Here is an 18,483-nt window from a genome sequence, read left to right as displayed (position 1 = left end):
CGGGCAGACGTCAATTGGACGCAATTGAAATATTCTGCCCTGAGAAAACACTCAATCACGAACAATTAACACCTCTTAACCCGTTCTCTGTTCGCACGCCAATCAGTGGGATTGTACAGTTTAATCGCCAGGGTAGACCCCCAAGGATAGCCACTAGTCGAATTTTGGCCAGGGTAGACCCCCGCTACTAGTCGAATTTTGAAAAACGGTATGCACTTAGTTTAGGAATCACTGAGTCATCATCATGGTCGCCAGGGTAGACCCCCAAGGATAGCTACTAGTCGAATTTTGGCCAGGGTGGACCCCTGCTACTAGTCGAATTTTGGAAAACGGTTATACACCTAGTTGAGGAATTACTGAGTCATCATGGTCGCCAGGGTAGACCCCCAAGGATAGCTACTAGTCGAATTTTAGCCAGGGTAGACCCCCGCTACTAGTCGAATTTTAATTTATTCACCTAGTTGAGGAATCACTGAGTCTTTTTAAAGATACATGGCATCAAAATTATAAGTGCAGTCGACAGCACATCATTCTATACATTTTTGTCGCAAAATAGCCTGTAAGTATTACTACGAAATAAGACTCTACCGTGTTGACTGTTGAGCTTGATTGCAGTAGTTTTGTCCCGCTACGCGCTATGAGCTTCGCTAAACGCCTTGCATGAGCATAAAAATAACTTGTTTTCACTATTATGCATAGAGTTAATTAACCCAGGAGTGGAACTGACAGGCAATCCCCTCTAGCAATGTGAGTAGACCAGTGGTTCACTCAGTTTATAAAAACTAGTTGCAGCGCCACCAATGACATATTCCACATGTCACTATTGATGAGTAACGTGCTGAGACAAAAATGGTGAATTGCAGTGTATTTTATTGTAAAAAGATATCTGAAACTTCAAATCTTGAAAAGGACAATATTACCTTCCATCAGTAAATATTATTTTATTTATTTTACATTAATTAATACACTAAATTTGCAAAAAACTAAATTTCAAGAAGTGTTGCCACTGGAAAGCACAAATTCCTAATTTTGTAATATTTTTAAGAATAGTGTACTTACGAATATAATCGAAATTCTATGTTAAAAATTTGATACTGCCTACCTATTGGCAGGAAGTAAGTATTTGGAAAAGAAAGTTTTTTTTTATTTGGTCAATATACTAATTAATTAATGTAAATAAATCCTATGTCCAAACGTTTGTATTAATACAATAAAATAATGTTCGTCGAATCTGCCTATTTCATTATTACATAGTACGGTCAGTGTTTGGTAACCCAAAAGTGAACATTTTTATTTCAATACGCTGGCCACCCAGCGGAAATTTTAGTGTGGTACGGTACAGCACAATATGAAATATCGATATCGACATCGACTTGGTGATTGTATTGTTAGAAAAATGTAAGAGTCGCACTTCTCCTGTAAATAATTTTACGTATAAACCGAACAAAAGAAAATTGAAACAGAGTTCCATACCATCTTTTCAAGTTGAATTTCGACGTTGAGCTACCCTTCTCAACGTCGAAATTCAATATTGTATATTGAAAGAGAATTAATACTCCAAATACCACCTCCTGTTCATCCTCTAAGGTCCGGTTTACACTAAGGCAGAGCGGAGCAGAAAAGTTTTTGAATAACCAATCAGATTCCCTTATTTGCTCATCGCCACTCCGCTCCCATGAAGCTAAAGATAAAAATGGAGGCCAGACTTGGAACAAAAACTTGAGTCAAATACCTACTTATCTCTATCTCACTCTCTGTGGGCCGACCTCTCTTTTTAGTGTGGACTGTAGTATTGCTATCTCCTGATTTAAATCTCCTAGTAAATTCTTCGAAATAGCTAATTCACAAACCAAATCAGAAGTTAAACATATAAATAATTAAATATTTCTTTTTGATATCCCATTACTCTAGGGTATTAATACGACCACATAATAGGATCGAATGGCATATTTAATATTTTTCAATTCATTATTTCTTTTTCATTTTTCATGCAAATTCATTCGCCAAAAATACGACTATTATGTAAAACACCGTTACATTTCTTTTAAATTATGAATAATCCAAACGAAGAATAAACCTCACGACATGTTGACTTAAAAATCGTCTTTATCTCCTACAAAATAAAAGCGCATATTGCATTGGAACGGTTACACTTACTGTACTGTGGTCTGTACTAGTGTAATTATTTAAACGTCGCAATTATAAAAACCAGTCATAGCGGTGACAGTTTAAGAACTAAAAATGATGATATCTTCGAAAATATGCATTTTGGGACACATGATTCTTGGACATTATAAATTATTTTTATGTACAGAATAAACCCTTAAAGTAATGGGATATCAAAAGGTTACACGCTGTATAAATATTAGGTACCTATTTCATGGGTAGTAGGGTAATGGTGGTAGGGTTAATACTGGGACGTTTTAAATTGCTTTTTAAAAGCCCTACTTGCATAAATAAATGGCTTGTTAGTTTTTTTTTTCATGTAACTCATAAACTTCACAATTCGTATTGGTGCTAAGGAAGAAATGCCAAACTTCTGCGTATTTTCCTGTAAATAGAGATCTGAAACATTGAATCTTCCTTATGATAATAAATTAATTCATATTATTTAAAACAAAAACCATAGACTATGAACCATAGAGCAATGATTCTCATCGACAAAAATATCGATAGTGTCCCAGCGCCATCAGCTGTTACACAAATGTCATTACCTCGTCCCCCTCAGGAAATGGCGAAATTTTTTGTATGGAAATAAACGCGCGCTGCTACTCCTGGTTGGTTAATAACTCTATGCTATTATGAGTCACAACAGCCCAATGGTCCGACGACTGTCAATTCGGTAGTCGATAGATCGAGAGTCGGTAGTTCGATATCTGTCGAATGCTGAACTATAATGGTGAAATATGTATACTTGACTTAGCTGGGTTCTCAAGAAAATTGGGAAATTTTCCAATATTAAGCAATAAACTAAATAAAAATGTAAACGGGTGTAATTTACTTACATTATTTGGTTATTGCCACTGAAATCGCTAGGAATATAAATGTTTATTCACTTCTATATACCTAAATCATTCCAAAATCTATACACCTTTGTCAAACCATAAAAAATTATACACAAGTAGTTCTCAAGCTCTATCCAAAACAAACGACAACTGATTCATCCCTCAAGGACTCGCCGGTTCACACACTACAGTTACGATTTAATTTAGGCATAGATCTCTAGATCAATTAAAGCAGATGACACACTATGACTAACCACGCGTAGGAGTCGTGGCTCCGTGGGAACTGGCGGACTAGTTGGTTGACTAGTTGGACAACTAGTCTCAGACGGAGACCAGACAATTTTGGAATGGACGAGCGAATTCGGGTTTTGGTGTCACTGGTGTTATGACGGATTTCAAAGAAATTAAGTCACGGATGTAACTAGTACTAAGATATTTTTTTTTAAGTTTTCTTGTCAAATCGCACGGTTGTTAGCGGCCTGCATCCAGCGCCTTCCTGCTACCTTTATCAGGTCGTCGGTGCACGGGAGGCCTATGTTCAGCAGTAGACGACCTATGGCTGAAATGATGATGATGATGATGATGACTTGTCAAATAAATGAGTTTTATAAATAGTAAAATATGTTCGTGTAGCTATTGGAAAAAAATAAAACTAAAATAACAAATATTTAGGTCTTTTTGAGTCTTGCACTTGTGTTTAGATTTAGTTCTCAACTTTAATGTAATAATTTTTAAAACATTATGCATTTATTTTAAGTTATATTACAGCAGTTTTTTCTACTTCTATGATAACAGAACGTAATTAAAAGCAAAAGTCACAAAAAATTATTATGACAGGATTAAAATCATGCGTATGCGAAACAACTAAAACTAATATTTATCAGCGGGCAATGTATTTATTAACATTAGATTACTTAGGCCCAGTTTTTTTATTCATAGTTAAAATAACTAATTGTAAAAATTTTATTTTATTTATTTATTTATTTTACTTTATTCGGAAAACAAACAGTGTTAATTGACTTATTAATTAATTTTGCTACTAATGGTTAAAAAATACTTAAATATAAAAAAATACATTTTAAAAATGTACTTAAAGTCAAGCTAACCATTGTTCGAAAAACCTTTTTTTCTGATATTTAACCACTTGTCATTTGACATGTGTGTCAAATTTAACTATTGGTTATTTTAACTACGAATAAAAAAACTGGGCCTTACTAGTTAATTTGTATATTTTCACGTAAAACAGAATCCTCTAAAGCGATGAGTAACACCACAAAACAGAGGAACTGCCTTGATTGGTCTTCATGGACGCGGAAAGCGCGTGGGCCGGGATTGAATGTGGGAACTCGGCTGACGACGGCTGCATTCTAAGTCAAAGTCAAAGTCAAAAGTCAGCGGTTGACGAGAATCAAATTAGCGTTTTTTGGAACTCAAATTCAGAGGGCTGAGTATGAGTTTACTACATCAAACGCGTTCACTAGTGAGCGCGTAAAAAATGACTTTAAATGTGTGACGGAACTGACGGATTGTACAGCGCCCCTAGCGGAAACTTTCAAAAACTAAAACTTTCATATATTTTTTAAACGCTCTCACCAAGGCCCGGTTTTTTGATTCGTAGCTGCGTAATTAAAATAACCAATGGTCAAATTTGACAGATGTCAAATGACAAGTGGTTAAATATCAGAAAAAATGTTTTTCTAACAATGGTTAGCTTGACTTTTAGTACATTTTTTAACTATTAGTTAGCATTTTGTTAATATTTAACCATTAGTAGCAACATTTACTCTCGAGTGGCGACCACGGGCTGGAAGACGTAGCGTGGGCAGGCCTCCTACTAGGTGGACCGACGATCTGGTGAAGGTCGCGGGAAGAGCCTGGATGCGGGCAGCGCAGGACCGTTCATTGTGGAAAACCTTGGGGGAGGCCTTTGTCCAGCAGTGGACGTCATTTGGCTGAAAACGAAGCAACATTTAACAATTAGTTATTTTAACTAGGAATCAAAAAACTGGGCCTAAGTGAGCGCTGTACGTACAATCCGTCATACATTTAAATGACATTTTTTTGAGAGCGTTTGATGTAAACGCACACTTAGCCCTCAGAGTCCTCGACACCGTTAGGCTATTTGTAGTATTTAGTTGCCTTGATATGTGCAATCAAATATCATTCGATGATAATTTTATAGCTGTTAACGTCTTCATCAAAATGGATGGCTCCAATCATTGTTTTGCCAGAGTTCAATCAGATGATTATTTATTCTTCGCACTGATATCACTTGCGACCCATAAATTGCGAACAATCAGTGCCTACCCGCGGTTTCGTTTGACCAGTTTTGGTTGAGTATTTTACTCTTTATAGAAAATCCGAAATTTAAAAAAGTAATTCTTAAATGCTTCTGTTTAACTATTTTTTAACCGACTTCAAAAAAGGAGGAGGTTCTCAACTCGATTGTATGTTTTTTTTAATTAAAAGTTTTTAGACTTTTTGGAATTAATTTAATGTAATAAACTACGTTTTATATTAAAATTGACATCATTACCACGCCTATGTCTCACCTTGATAAACCGCCGACAAGTCTCACAGACTCAGTTACAACTTAAAATTCAAAAATAAAATTCATTAAATGTGTTAATCAACAACTTCCTCCATTATTTCCAAGTTTCGAGAAAACATTATACATTTTACTTAATTAAACGCAACTTTGTTATCTCGAACAAAAAATGTATTTTTGCTAATAATCTTATGTGAGGAAGTACTGACCCCGCCAATGACACAGTGAAGGTATATTCAGTAATTTTAGTCCAGCTTCTGTGCCTTTTTTTTATTCACAACGAGGAAGCTCTTGGCCCGTATCTCACGACGATCTGACGATCAGGCTGAAGGTGGAAGCGAGCTTAATCCGGAATCCTCAACCACGGAGGAACTGGCAATCTTACCTCTACTGCCGGAACACAACAATGCTGTTAACATTATTGTTATGGCGACAGACATAGGTAAGATGGTGGCAGCTAGCGAGGCCTGAATTCCGAAATCATAAAATGAATCACTAACGTTGCATAAAGCCTTTTAGTAACGACATCAAATGTTACACCGTTGTGTAATGTTGGATGCATTACGACGTTTTTTGGCTCCTTTTGTTTGTTTTACAAGTAAAACTAATAACCCATAGCATTTCTATGCTATTAATAACCAAACTCACTGATTGGGTCAAAAAGTTGGTTTTTGAAGCTTTACTATTACGGGAATATTCTTCCTTTACTATTACAGACACTAGCCTAAATATAGAGTCTTCGCTGTATAAGTTAATAACCCATGCATATTGTATCATCGTCATCATCATCAGTCTCCACTGCAGGAGCGCAAATCTCTCATTTAATTATTATTACTGACAGGATTGCTATTTGCTAATGTACCTTAATCTTATTTAAAAGTCGTCTACCCTCTTTCGCAGTCTTTTATTACGATTGATATGTCTGCCCATAACATCTCACCCGCAAGTTTCTTCAGTTACTCCGTGACCATGGCGCTTGCAACAGTGCCGAAATATCTGAAACTCAAAATTAAGGTACATGGTAGCAAATAGCAATCCCGTCAGTAATAATAATTATGTTAGTGACCATGAAAGTTAAAAACAATAAACTCTCTCATTTATCCGAGGTAAATGGAGTATAGGCCTACACAAACCTACTGAACTTGTGTCCATTATGCGCGTGTTCGCTATAAAAATGAAAGGATCCTTATTTCTACGTTCCAGAAACACAATGGGCCTTATTTTCTGGCTGATAAGGAATACTCGGTAGACTGCCTGTCACCGCCGCGATAACAGCTCAGTTTTCTCTGTATGTGCTTTAAATGATTTCTTATGATGATGCAATCGACAGGTCTATGCATTGTGCTAATGTTATAATCAAAGTGTTTTCAAGCAATAGGGGAATAATCCCGTTTATATCGCGGATACGAAAATTTTGCTTTCAGCTACGGAAAATTATTTATATTTACTGTGTCATTGACTCTACAATGTAAATTTTATAGGAAATACAATTGATATCGTTTGATTGTATGTACCTATAATATTAACAAATGTTTATTTAAAACCCATTCAGAGCAGCAATAGCTGTGCTATTTCTATGTTACTGAAACATGTGCAAGATCTTCCAACCACTCAATTGCAATTTAAATTAATGACCAACATCTATGAGTCAATGATAATCCTAATGAGCTATAATAATTAGTTCGCACTATCAAATCCCTCGGAGCCCTCCGTCCATCCAATCAATAATGCACTGTACTCCGACCACCCAAGCGGTAAGATGACACCGGGATTACGTCTCAAATCTGTGGAGTGGACCGAGAAAAATGTTTTTTGGAGTTGAGACACTTTGTTCGAAAAGGCACGAACTCAAATTCGTGTGGATTCTGAGTGAGAGTCAGAGGAAAAGTAGACAGTGTGTTTTTAGCAGAGTAGAGAGTATTTTTTGTAAAAAAAATCTATCCTCTCTCGTCCTAATTATAAAAAACCTGAAATAAGAATATCTATTTGTTTGTATTGCTTTCAACTATGCTATGTATTTTAAATGTTCGTACCACCACTCAAGTAAGAAAAGGAATCTTATAAAAGTTGAAATATGCGAACCATTTCGGTAATTAGTAATTCATAGATTTGTGCCACTAGATATAAAGTCACATTGCTGATGCTTTTGCTATCTTCGGGAAAGATTGTAAATACCATATAGCAATCATCAGGCATCTTATGTAGATGTAACATGAGTAATTTTGCAACAAAATGTTTATTAGTTTGAAGTGCTGTCAACTAAACCTATACTAAAATTGAAGTTGAACCAACAATTCTGTTTTTCACGCAAATGTCCTTATACGAACTAAATTGACTAGTGTGAGTAGTGGCTGATCATGAAACACCCTCTAATCATAATCAGATGACTTCGGAATGTTCCAAACGCTTATCTGCAACACCACTCGCTCAACACCTCACTTGTTTATAAATACTCCACTCGTTCCTTGTCCATTCAATATCGAACGATGTTGAAATCGTTCGCTAATAATAATTCCGGTGGATGAATGGCCGGAGCCCATTGATGGTAAATGCGGTATTGTCTCTACTACTGTGGCTAATTGATCGCGAGCGGTTCTCTCTTATGTTGATAAGGTCTATGTTGGTGGTATTTCTGTACAATTGGAACTCCTTTTGTTGATTTGAGATCGCATCTGTTGAATGATTTTGGGAGTTGTCAAATACTATATCTTTTAAAGTGGGAACCCTAATTGGTTTTGATTAAAGAAGAAAAAGTCTTTGCGAAATATGAAACAGACACGTTAGGCAATTCATAAAAACTTAGTTCTCTACCCTGTCTAAGTTATAAAATTCTAGAGACTGTATAACATTATACTTTGAACATTTTAACATTTAATTATTATTAGTGAAATTAATAATGGATGAAAAGTAACAATATGACAAATATCTGAAACGGTGTTTAGTACGAGTATGTAGGTACCTCCTACTATTCAAAATTTTATATCTTTGTCAGAGTCAGTTCTCTAAAAATAGCTCTGTTGTCTAATGAAAATAATAAGTAGGTATTTTTCAACGGTATTTTTAATTAATTGTTCTGTTTCAATGTTCTCCTCATTTCCTTTTATTCTTTCTTAAAATAATAATTCCTAATTCTTGAGATAAAGTGCAAGAAATACCAAGAATATGTTATCGATTCCGCTTTCTGAATTCAACTTAACATTATTTTCTTGAAAATGTTGTTGATTATGGTTGTTATGTGGTTAATAGTAACAATATTAATTTAACTTATATGTAAAAATGAATTCGGTGATAATTAAAACAATGGACCAAAGTAGAGTCCAGCGATGATAGCATACAGTCTTTTAAAACGATATAAGACTTGTGAACTTCCAATAGCAATGATTTGACTCCAGGGTTATGATTTTAGCTATTACTAACTGACCTAGCGAACTTCGTACCGTCTATGTTCATCAGAAATAACGTAGCACTCTAATAGTGAAAGAATTATTCAGATCGGTCTAATATATAGTTATGGAGCCCTTTCATTACAAACAAACAATCAAAATATCTTTCCTCTTTATAATTATTTATTAATACAGATAATTTAGTTTAGATCATGCCATGACAAAATATTATTTGAACTGCATTTATAGAGTCACAGATTTTTTAGAATGTTGTAAAAAGCTATTTTTATTATCATTTCAAACCAACCATGGTCTTTTAAAACTTAATTCCACATTTCCACATGAAATTGCCATAACTAATAATCAATTTCACCGCTCGACAATCGAGATAAAGTTGTTACGTTCAATCAATCGACGCCATAATAATAAAGCTGGGCATCATCGACGAAGATAATCGAATAATATACTCGATGGGCTCGTTACGTTCGCGACTGAAGCCGACGCCCGACACACCCTGTGTATGTGCGTTCATTGATACTTTTTAAAATTGGATTTTTATTGGAATTGTAGACAAGCTATTGCCCTATTCACCTATTTTCTTTGACGCAAAGTCTCTATCGGCGATCAAAAACACGTTTGTAAAAAAACTTTTTTGAAAGTCTTTATCTTACCTAACAAATATTAGGTAGGAATTTCCATATCCCTTACTTACAACACAAAATGTGATGTTTCTCCAAGAAAAAATTTTCATCCCCTACTTCACATCACAACCCCATAAAATTTCTGAACTTTTAGGTGGCCTATTAAAGGGGTAATCTCTCAATACCAAAATTTTCATAACTAATTCGTCAGTTCAGACATAAAACACCATGGAGGACTGTATGTTTGATTAGTTGTCTCTACTGTGAAATAAAATAACAAGTATCAAAGCATCAGAAACAGGAAGCGATGTTACAATTGTCTTCGTCGTCGACAATTTAGCGATGGACGGACGTGGTCATTGATTCTTATGATGCGCGGGCGCCATTCGGCGGTCTTTTACTTTAGTGAGTCAGGCAGCCTTGGCAATTTGATAAAAATAGAAATGGGAGTAACACAGTGTTGCCATAAATAGAAACGGTTAGGTAATGGTAGAGACGGAAGACAAAGTTAATTGCAATTGAGCTTGAGCTGAAAATAAGCCCAGTTTAGGCATGCCAAATTCACGTACAAGTCTTTTAATGTTCGTTTGGAACACAAAGACAAACTTTCATGACAGTCCCAAGAAAATATTACGTTTTTAGAATTTATCTTACAGCCTACTTACAAAGATTTTTATGATATCGAAATAGCATATTTAATCTGCCATATTTATCGCAAACCCAATGAAAGATGGAGTGGAGTCTCTCGAGGAGAGAGTTGGAGACCATATCTTGACAACATAGTTTTGGACACCATTGATAGATTGACCACTATTAGAAGATCTGTCAGTCACCATGAAAAAGTGAGAGATATTACTTTGTGGTGCTCCTGTTAGTTGAGACTTACTTTCAGGAGTAGTAATGGCACTTCATAACTTCTGACACCAATTTAAAAACAAAGAATTTGCTCGATTTCTTTTTATGAAACCTTTTTCAACACGTCTCTCTCACCACACTCGTTATTTTAAATCTGCTAAATTACTTCCAGGATTTAAAGGAATTTCAAATTAAACGCTTACTGAAGATTCCTTCTTTTATGATTGCAGCACGAATATTGTGGTTTTATTTTGTCATTCGATTCGTCCTGGCGCCACCTAATCTGTGGCTTCCTCCGCATGCGCTGATTCCCCTCGCGACTTAAACGAATGATATAAGATGATACACACATTGATCAGGATAAGCGTGTTGAGGGTCAAATTTCAATTCGACGAGTAATGGTTATAACTTTATTTTTATAATCAGACTTGTGCCACTCATTGACATTGTGAGATTATGATTGGTTGTTATCAGTGAACTAAATTAGAAACTAAAAAATCATAAGTAGTTGTTAGTTTTTGGATACCAGACATCGATAAATACTGTATTAGAAAGACTTACCTCTATCTTGCAATACTTTATGTAAATGGTTATTTTATGGTTCTTGAAATTTCATCGAATCTCACAATATCAAAATCATTTGTGTATTATGTGACTGGCCAACATGGGAAGTGTAGAAGGATCCATTTGCCTCTGGTGACCTCCATTTTTTTACTTCTGGTAATTACACAAGGTCGTGCTCCTGCAGTAGGGAGACTAAATGACCTGATGATGATCATCATCATCATAACGTTTTTACTATTAAAATGGTGAGTTAATCCAGCGACATCTTCAATATAACCTGTAATGCCCTAGGACTACGGGTGTCTATGGGCGACGGTAATCACTTACCATCATGTGATCCGTTTGCTCGTTTGCCTCCAGTCACAATACCTCGCTTTTCATTAAACACTTTACAGCAGTTTTAAGTGTTCTTGTGCACAGCTAGTACCCAATGTCATGCTGTGTTCCTGTCAAGGTACCAAATGTCATGAACAGTCGGCAGCGATGACAATGCGAAATCGCCAGTCGTTTCCCTAACGACTCTGTCCTGCCATCAAGCCGTCACTCTTGGCGATCGCCTCGCTGGCGCCAGTGAATCGCCCTCTTCCTTCGGCACTGATTGCCCTTGCTGCTATCATGCATCCTGTTGACTGGACTGGATTCGAGTTGGATTCTTTTGGAAACGAAAGCAGAGTCACGATCAGGACAGAGTAGTTCATCACCATCATTTTTCTTTCTCTCCCGTTTATATCTACAATCTATTCATAGCTTTAATTATATGCATTAACTATGAGATCTAAGAATATTTTATTGCTATTCCATTAAATAGCACCACCACTGAGCAAGTTAAAAAAAATTTACGTTGGAGCGTTGGAGAACATTAGTCAATTGGCATATTTTTTGTGAGCTATCTAAACGCAATCTCCCTTAAATTGTTTTGTAAAACGAAGCGTTTTTCAATCATATTTTACAGTAAATTGACAACTAAGTAGCTCCGTATAAATAAAACTTGTGTTTTGTTTGTTTAAAGATGTGCCCTGAAATTATTGGTCAATGATGCGAACGATTGTAATTTGTTTACTACGTTACTAAAAATTATAATTAGGTAGTTACAAATCTAAAATTAAATCACAATAAATACGAATCGAGATCGTATCAAAAAAGCAACAACGTAATTACAAGCCGATGGAGTCGATAACATTATTATAATAATCACAAGTAATAATCTCGGACCGATTACAAAACTACATGTGCTCGATAATACAACATACTATTTTTAATCCACTTCAAACTTTCTCTTACAAGATAAGTTTGTGTTACCAGAAAATTACGTGTCTACCAATGTATTTTAAAATGTATGCCTTTAGGATAAGGTTTAAAGTCATTTAAAGAAAGTCCTGATGATGAATGCATTATCAAGATTAAGACTGTGACATCTTGTGTTAGGTTCAATTTTACAACATCATATCTTCTAACACTGACTCAGTCATTTTGAGTAATTATACTGAACAATAATTTTCATTTGATTTTATTTTTAATATCTCGTGCATAATTTAGACAATTAACAGCGGCAAAGATGCATCACCATCATTTCAGCCATAGGACGTTCGTTGCTGAACAGGCATTGCTCCCTCAATGATTTCCATAATAGCCCGTGAAGTCGTCGGTCCACCTTGCTTGTGGATAGACGTCACACGCTGCGTTTTTCGTACTGTGCGGGAATGGAACCCGCGACGTCAGCATATCAGTCCGTTACGAACCACTAAACCAAACGGGCCACAGATCTATAAAAACTCAAAAGATTAAAATCAATGAACTCCGCACTTTAACTGAGGCGATGTTCATCTGACATGTCCTGACTCCTCACGCGGCGCGAAAGTGATCCGACTTGCGCCGGCGCAATCAAGGCGGCCCTCTCAATGATAAGACAAACATTCAATTGGCCAAATTGCTGGCGCGGCTTAGGCTGGGGACACACGCGCGTTGGGCCCAGTTTCCATCCACCAAGGTGAAGAGGAGAGATGTGTTTGAATAACAAATGAAATTTCGTTATTTCCACGCTATCTCTTCGATCGGAAAAAAAAACGAATTGGTTTAAGTATCCATAGTTATTCAGAAACATTTTGTCTCCTCTCCGCTTTAGTGAAAACTGTGAATCTAATACTAGCTTTCTCCACACTTAATAATGACGTCAAAGGCATATATCGCCCTACAAAATGTGTGGGAGAGTCGCGTTTTGACTGCATATAATGTCAAATGGGCTGTCTCAATTGATTAGCAATGTCTTGCTTGAATCTCGTTAACCCTAGGCCACACATCGCGGTAATCCGAAAATTCGCGCTCGCGATAAGTGTTGACCAAACGACATCAAAAACAAAAAAATATTAACAAAATACTTCAAATGAATTTACAAGAAACACAAATGTCCTTCCACAAGACCGCAGAGGTGACTTAATAACTCCGGATAAACAAAGCTTAACGAGTGTTTGCGTTTTACATTTAAGCGTTTATTGAGAATGATTGTGTCTCCTTTATCCGTATGATCGTGTTTCACCCTCATGATTCTAAGAAACTAATGAGCGACAGCAGAACCGTTTTATTCTCGGGTGTTATTAGCGTCAATGTCTGACACTCTAACGCATTTTTAAACACAATAAGAAACCTAAATCTAGGTTTAAATAACATTTATTTCTCATTAAAAACCTTTCAGTCACTTGCATGAGAAATTAACAAAAGTTGTCCAATAGCCAAAACAAGCAGATATTCCGTGAATCTCATTTGAGAAAGTGATGATCAAACCGAGGCCGAAGCCAGTTTCAGCTGTGATGAGAAACGCATAGCAAATGATTATAATGCGTTAAAACGCATCGTGCATTTGCGGCCTAAAAGGTCTAGTTTAACTGATATTAAATAGTTCTGTAATCTCGATTTTGTTATTGCAATTACGTAAATGTATTCATCAAAGTGTGTATTTTAAAAACATTATCAGTACCGTGAAGCAAAAAAATTAATAATCTTTTAACAATCGAACACGAACTTGGGACTAAACTAGTAAAAATGTTTATAGATTTCAAAATAAACACAAGCAAATAGTAAATGACTCCATTTCCCAAAGGGTCCAGTTATTAAGTCATAATATCAGACACTTATCGGCTCGTCAAGTATCAAGATTCGCGTAGAAGAAGATCTGAACGTCCAACAAACGACTGATGATGACGATTAATAAAAAAACAATCTTGATTGTTTAAAAGCTTCTGGTCCCAACAAAATCAAAGATGACCGGCAGATGGCAGTGAGTCACACTAATCATAGCGCGAATGAGGAAGTGCCCTATTAAACGTGCGGCTAGAATTGACATTTCACTGTGTTCACAGTTTCACACCCTAGTTTTGGGCGTTTTACTGCAACATACATAAATTAATTGTTACAACCATTATGTTACAAATAATAACGAGGAAATTGGCTTGAATGTATCAGACTTTGTTTTTTACTGTTGACGCACGTGTCAATATGAGGTAGTCATAAATAGAAAATTTAAAACGAATAAAGAATAGCAAGTGAGCAAGTTTATTTTACTACCATGGGCATAATTTTTCTTTAACTTCTATTCATTGACGTTGCAAATAATTGTACAGAATGTGTAGTATAATTAACAATATTGGCATATTCTTGTCAACTCGCATTGTTTTGAACTCAAGGTTTATCGCCTTAAGTCGCGCAGTGTGGTGATTTTAAAGAAGAAAAAACGCTTATAATGCTACAAGGCTATCTGTATGTGTGGAGATTTAAAATCTATTTTCTCAAGGATGGAGTGACAGTAATATTATTAATGTCATTATTACTGATACCACAGCTAATAGTGTCTGGACTCTGGAGGCCTCGAAAATGTAAATTCATCATTCGTCTCCACCATCTTTCGACAGTTCCTTTTTCCAGTTTGCTCTCTATGCTCGTACTTCTCTGTCTTGTCCCCAGGAGTTTTAGCGTCTTCAACAAGTTCCGAAAGTTCCTTTTTTCCAGTTGGATATCTGTCTTCATACTTCTCTGTGTTGTCCCCAGGAGTGTCGGCGAGTGAAGCACTTCGGAACGGCATCTGCCAGTCTCTGTGGGGGGCTTCTGCCAACCGACCGGAGCCCCGGCTGGCTTCCCCACCTCCAGCTCAAAGCCAGGACACCTTCTCTGCAAGAGGTAAATATTTAAAAATTTTGCAAAATTTTGTGGGTTTTTGCAAGAAATTCGTATTTTAGAGTACGTCAATGAGACATATCCGATCAATCGGACCAAAGATTGTAATGTTACTCTGTACCTAGCACACATGTTTTTCATCTTAGTCTTTACTAGGCACTCATCAAAACTTTAAGGACATTGCGATCAGAATAAAATTCACATAACATGTTGGACAAACAAAGATAGCGAATATAAAATCCAATTTAATGGACGAGTAAATTCTTAGTGAGTAGACTGAACGCCGAAGAATCAAGTGCAGTGAAGTTAGTGAAGCAACTTGTCAACCAAAAGGCCGATCCGATTGCAACAGATATTATAATATGCTATCGCCCGTATTCACTAACATTACTATGAGGTCTCACAGTGCGCGTAAACGCACAGAGTGACATACGAGCCAATCACAGAGCTCTATTCAACGCTGTGCGTTCGATTTGCAGCTACACTTAAGCAAGCATCGTTTGTGAATACGGGCGTAAGCTACTGTTTATCAGATTGCCAATCACAATATGCACTGTGTTTTTCCACAGAAGGCCAGCCTTAACTCAACATCCAATATAACCTATCATAAACGAAATTTCCAATAACACGGGACCCCAAATCCCACGGCTTCAGATTTGGGCTTGACGTATCTTATCTCCCGTCTACCTTATCTATGGCAAAATTACATTTGTTTTATGACTCTGATTTGGCGGCAACGACAAAGGTGTGATACGATATCGCTCGACAGTTTAAACGCTCGCATCGTGTTATGATGGTTGTAATTTTTGTATCGAACACGAATTTCGATAAGATAATGTACGGTTAGAATGTTTGAGGTTATGAAATGAACCTAACGGGTTGGGAGGAATCGGACTTTTGATTGAGCTTACTGTAACTCATTATAATGATTTATTATCTACTTAAACTTAAACAATATAGATTAAGAAATGAATACTGAATGGAAGGTATTCCTCTGGTTCGTAGACTCTACTTACCATTTGTATAGTCAAGTAGCGTTTGCTCACGGCTTCGCTTGCGTGAAATTTCATGTCACAGAAAAACTTTATCGCGCGCGTCCCTGTTTCAAAAACCGGGATAAAAACAATCCTATGTCCTTTTCCCGGTCTCAAACTATCTTTTTCATCAAAAACAGTTCACTGGTTTAGGCGTGAAAGCGTAACAGACAGAGTTACTTTCGCATTTATAATATTAGTAGTAGTAGGAATGTCCAAAGTTTTATTATAAATCTGAATTCTATCTTTCACCTATCATCTGGTCCTTTCATTTTTTTGCCGACGGTCCACGGACCCTATAAATCGGATTTGGACATGTGTACTCTTGTACGCAAACATTGGTTTACAAGATAACGTTTTGTGGCGTCTATTTGAAATGTATGGATTGTCCGCGACTTCTCAGAAGTCCGTTGAGGGTAAAAACTAACCGATTTTGTTATCGCCCTAAGGGTGACACTCGATATAACAACTTTGAAACCAAACAACATAACCGTCTCCTCCTTTTTAAAGTTGGTTAAAAATAAAAAAGATACGCTAAACACACCATCATGATAAAAAAAAGTCTGCAGGGGGCAATCCAGAAAATTTCATTTACATAATGCGACCTACAATCGAACCTTGCTTAATACTGCATTCATCAGAGTATGCCCTAGTTCTGATGATGATAAGAAAGACATCATCTTGTCAGCCACCCCACCTCATTTCATTTAATTGAAGTGAAATGGATACACCCTTTATGGATTGTCAATATCTACTACTCAGTAGTTCAGTTCCAACTCCAAATATAATGGGAATGGGCCAGGCAAAGAAGAACTTTGTAGTTCAGTTCAGTTATTATACCACTAAGAAAAGTAGGTACACTTAAAAAACTCCAAGAACTTTTAAATAATACAAACACCAATGCGCAGCAATTCAATTACAGAAAAGATTACGAGCCGAACTTTGAATAATTCACAAATTGGCCGGGCTAATGCCATTGTCGCGGAGTCACGCAAGGTTACGCTTGCCCACAGTTGGTTTTGGTTAAACACGGTGAATAATAGGGCAAACACGATGTCGTGACTGTATGGACAGCGGTAAATATTGACAAGAGTTGCCATGCTTCGCGCACGAATGTTACCCTTTGATTGATCGACCCACTGTCCAGTTTGCGTTTTGTTTAAAGTTTACTACTTTGTTCGCATTGCAATCTTTGTCTAAAGTAGAGACCTTCCATTATAATAAGACTAGCTGTGGCTCGCGGTGTTACCCGCGGAAAACGTAGCCTATGTGTTAATCCAGGGTGTCATCTAACTCCATACCAAATTTTATTAAAATCGCTACAGCCATTTAGACGTGAAGAAGTAACAAACATACACACTCACAAACTTTCGCCTTTATAATATTAATTAGTGTGATTGCGTATAGTAAAAGAGTGCTGCATCTCAGAAACAATTTTAGCCCCCAACGAAAAAACGGTGTTATTTAAGTATGCTACAGAATAAAATCCGCTGAGTAGTTTCAAAATCCTAATAACAAACGTAAACAAATAATCAAAATATTTTTAGAACTTTTTTTCTCAAATCCTAAATAAGGTGCTGGCATATTTTTCTAGGCACATTTTATAGAGTTTTAATAGGTATAAATGACATGACTCTACGTAATTTACAATTCGTCTAACATTTTCATCCAATGACGTAATAATCAGATTTGCAGTTTAAACAGATTTGCCTATCGTAATTTTCGCAACCACCAAAGCAAGCAAAGCAAGGCGCGCCATAGATACGAGAAATCATAAAATTTTAAGGCTTGTTTAATCAGAAATCATGTCAAGTACACCTTAATTAGAGAAGTCGTTAGCGTTTTGTTTGTCTTTACCCACAAATCTTGGTTTTGTTGACTAGCAATTATAAAAGTACAGTTTAATCTCAAAGACGCCGCTTGTCGTATGTCTTGGTGTGTACAAACGGACAAACATGCTAGCAACCATAAAACGTCAACCTATTTTCGACCTAGATTGATTGTGATAGAGTCAAAAAGAGATTAAGGTTTTGGTGTGCTAGAAAAATGGAAATGCTGTGTTTTAGCAAATAATTATAAGAAGTAGAGAAATCTGGGTGATGAAGATTGAAGATAGCGTAGGGTCACCAATCTAGATTTTAGGTAGATTTAAATAACGTATGAGTATTAAAGAATAAGAAATCAATTACGTTTTCAATGAGAAATTGCTACCTATTAGATTGGCTGTAAAAAGCCGTAATTATTCATGGGATCTGTCTCCCAACAGTTGCCACGGCACTGATAACGTAT

The 18,483-nt window shown here is 36.4% G+C and overlaps 1 protein-coding gene across 2 annotated transcripts in view; it reads left to right on the top strand.

Annotated features, from left to right (window-relative positions):
* Window positions 1-18,483, top strand: part of LOC135088367 (zinc finger protein Gfi-1b) — a 71,951-nt gene that overhangs the window by 14,516 nt on the left and 38,952 nt on the right. For both annotated transcript variants that reach the window (XM_063983218.1, XM_063983217.1), the window contains exon 2: window positions 15,035-15,163. In XM_063983218.1, the coding sequence (XP_063839288.1) occupies window positions 15,035-15,163 (129 nt within the window). The remainder of the gene's footprint in view (window positions 1-15,034; window positions 15,164-18,483) is intronic.

Source organism: Ostrinia nubilalis, chromosome 3 (assembly GCF_963855985.1).
Source record: "Ostrinia nubilalis chromosome 3, ilOstNubi1.1, whole genome shotgun sequence".
Lineage (NCBI taxonomy): Eukaryota > Metazoa > Arthropoda > Insecta > Lepidoptera > Crambidae > Ostrinia > Ostrinia nubilalis.
This window is presented reverse-complemented; position numbering and strand designations above follow the sequence as displayed.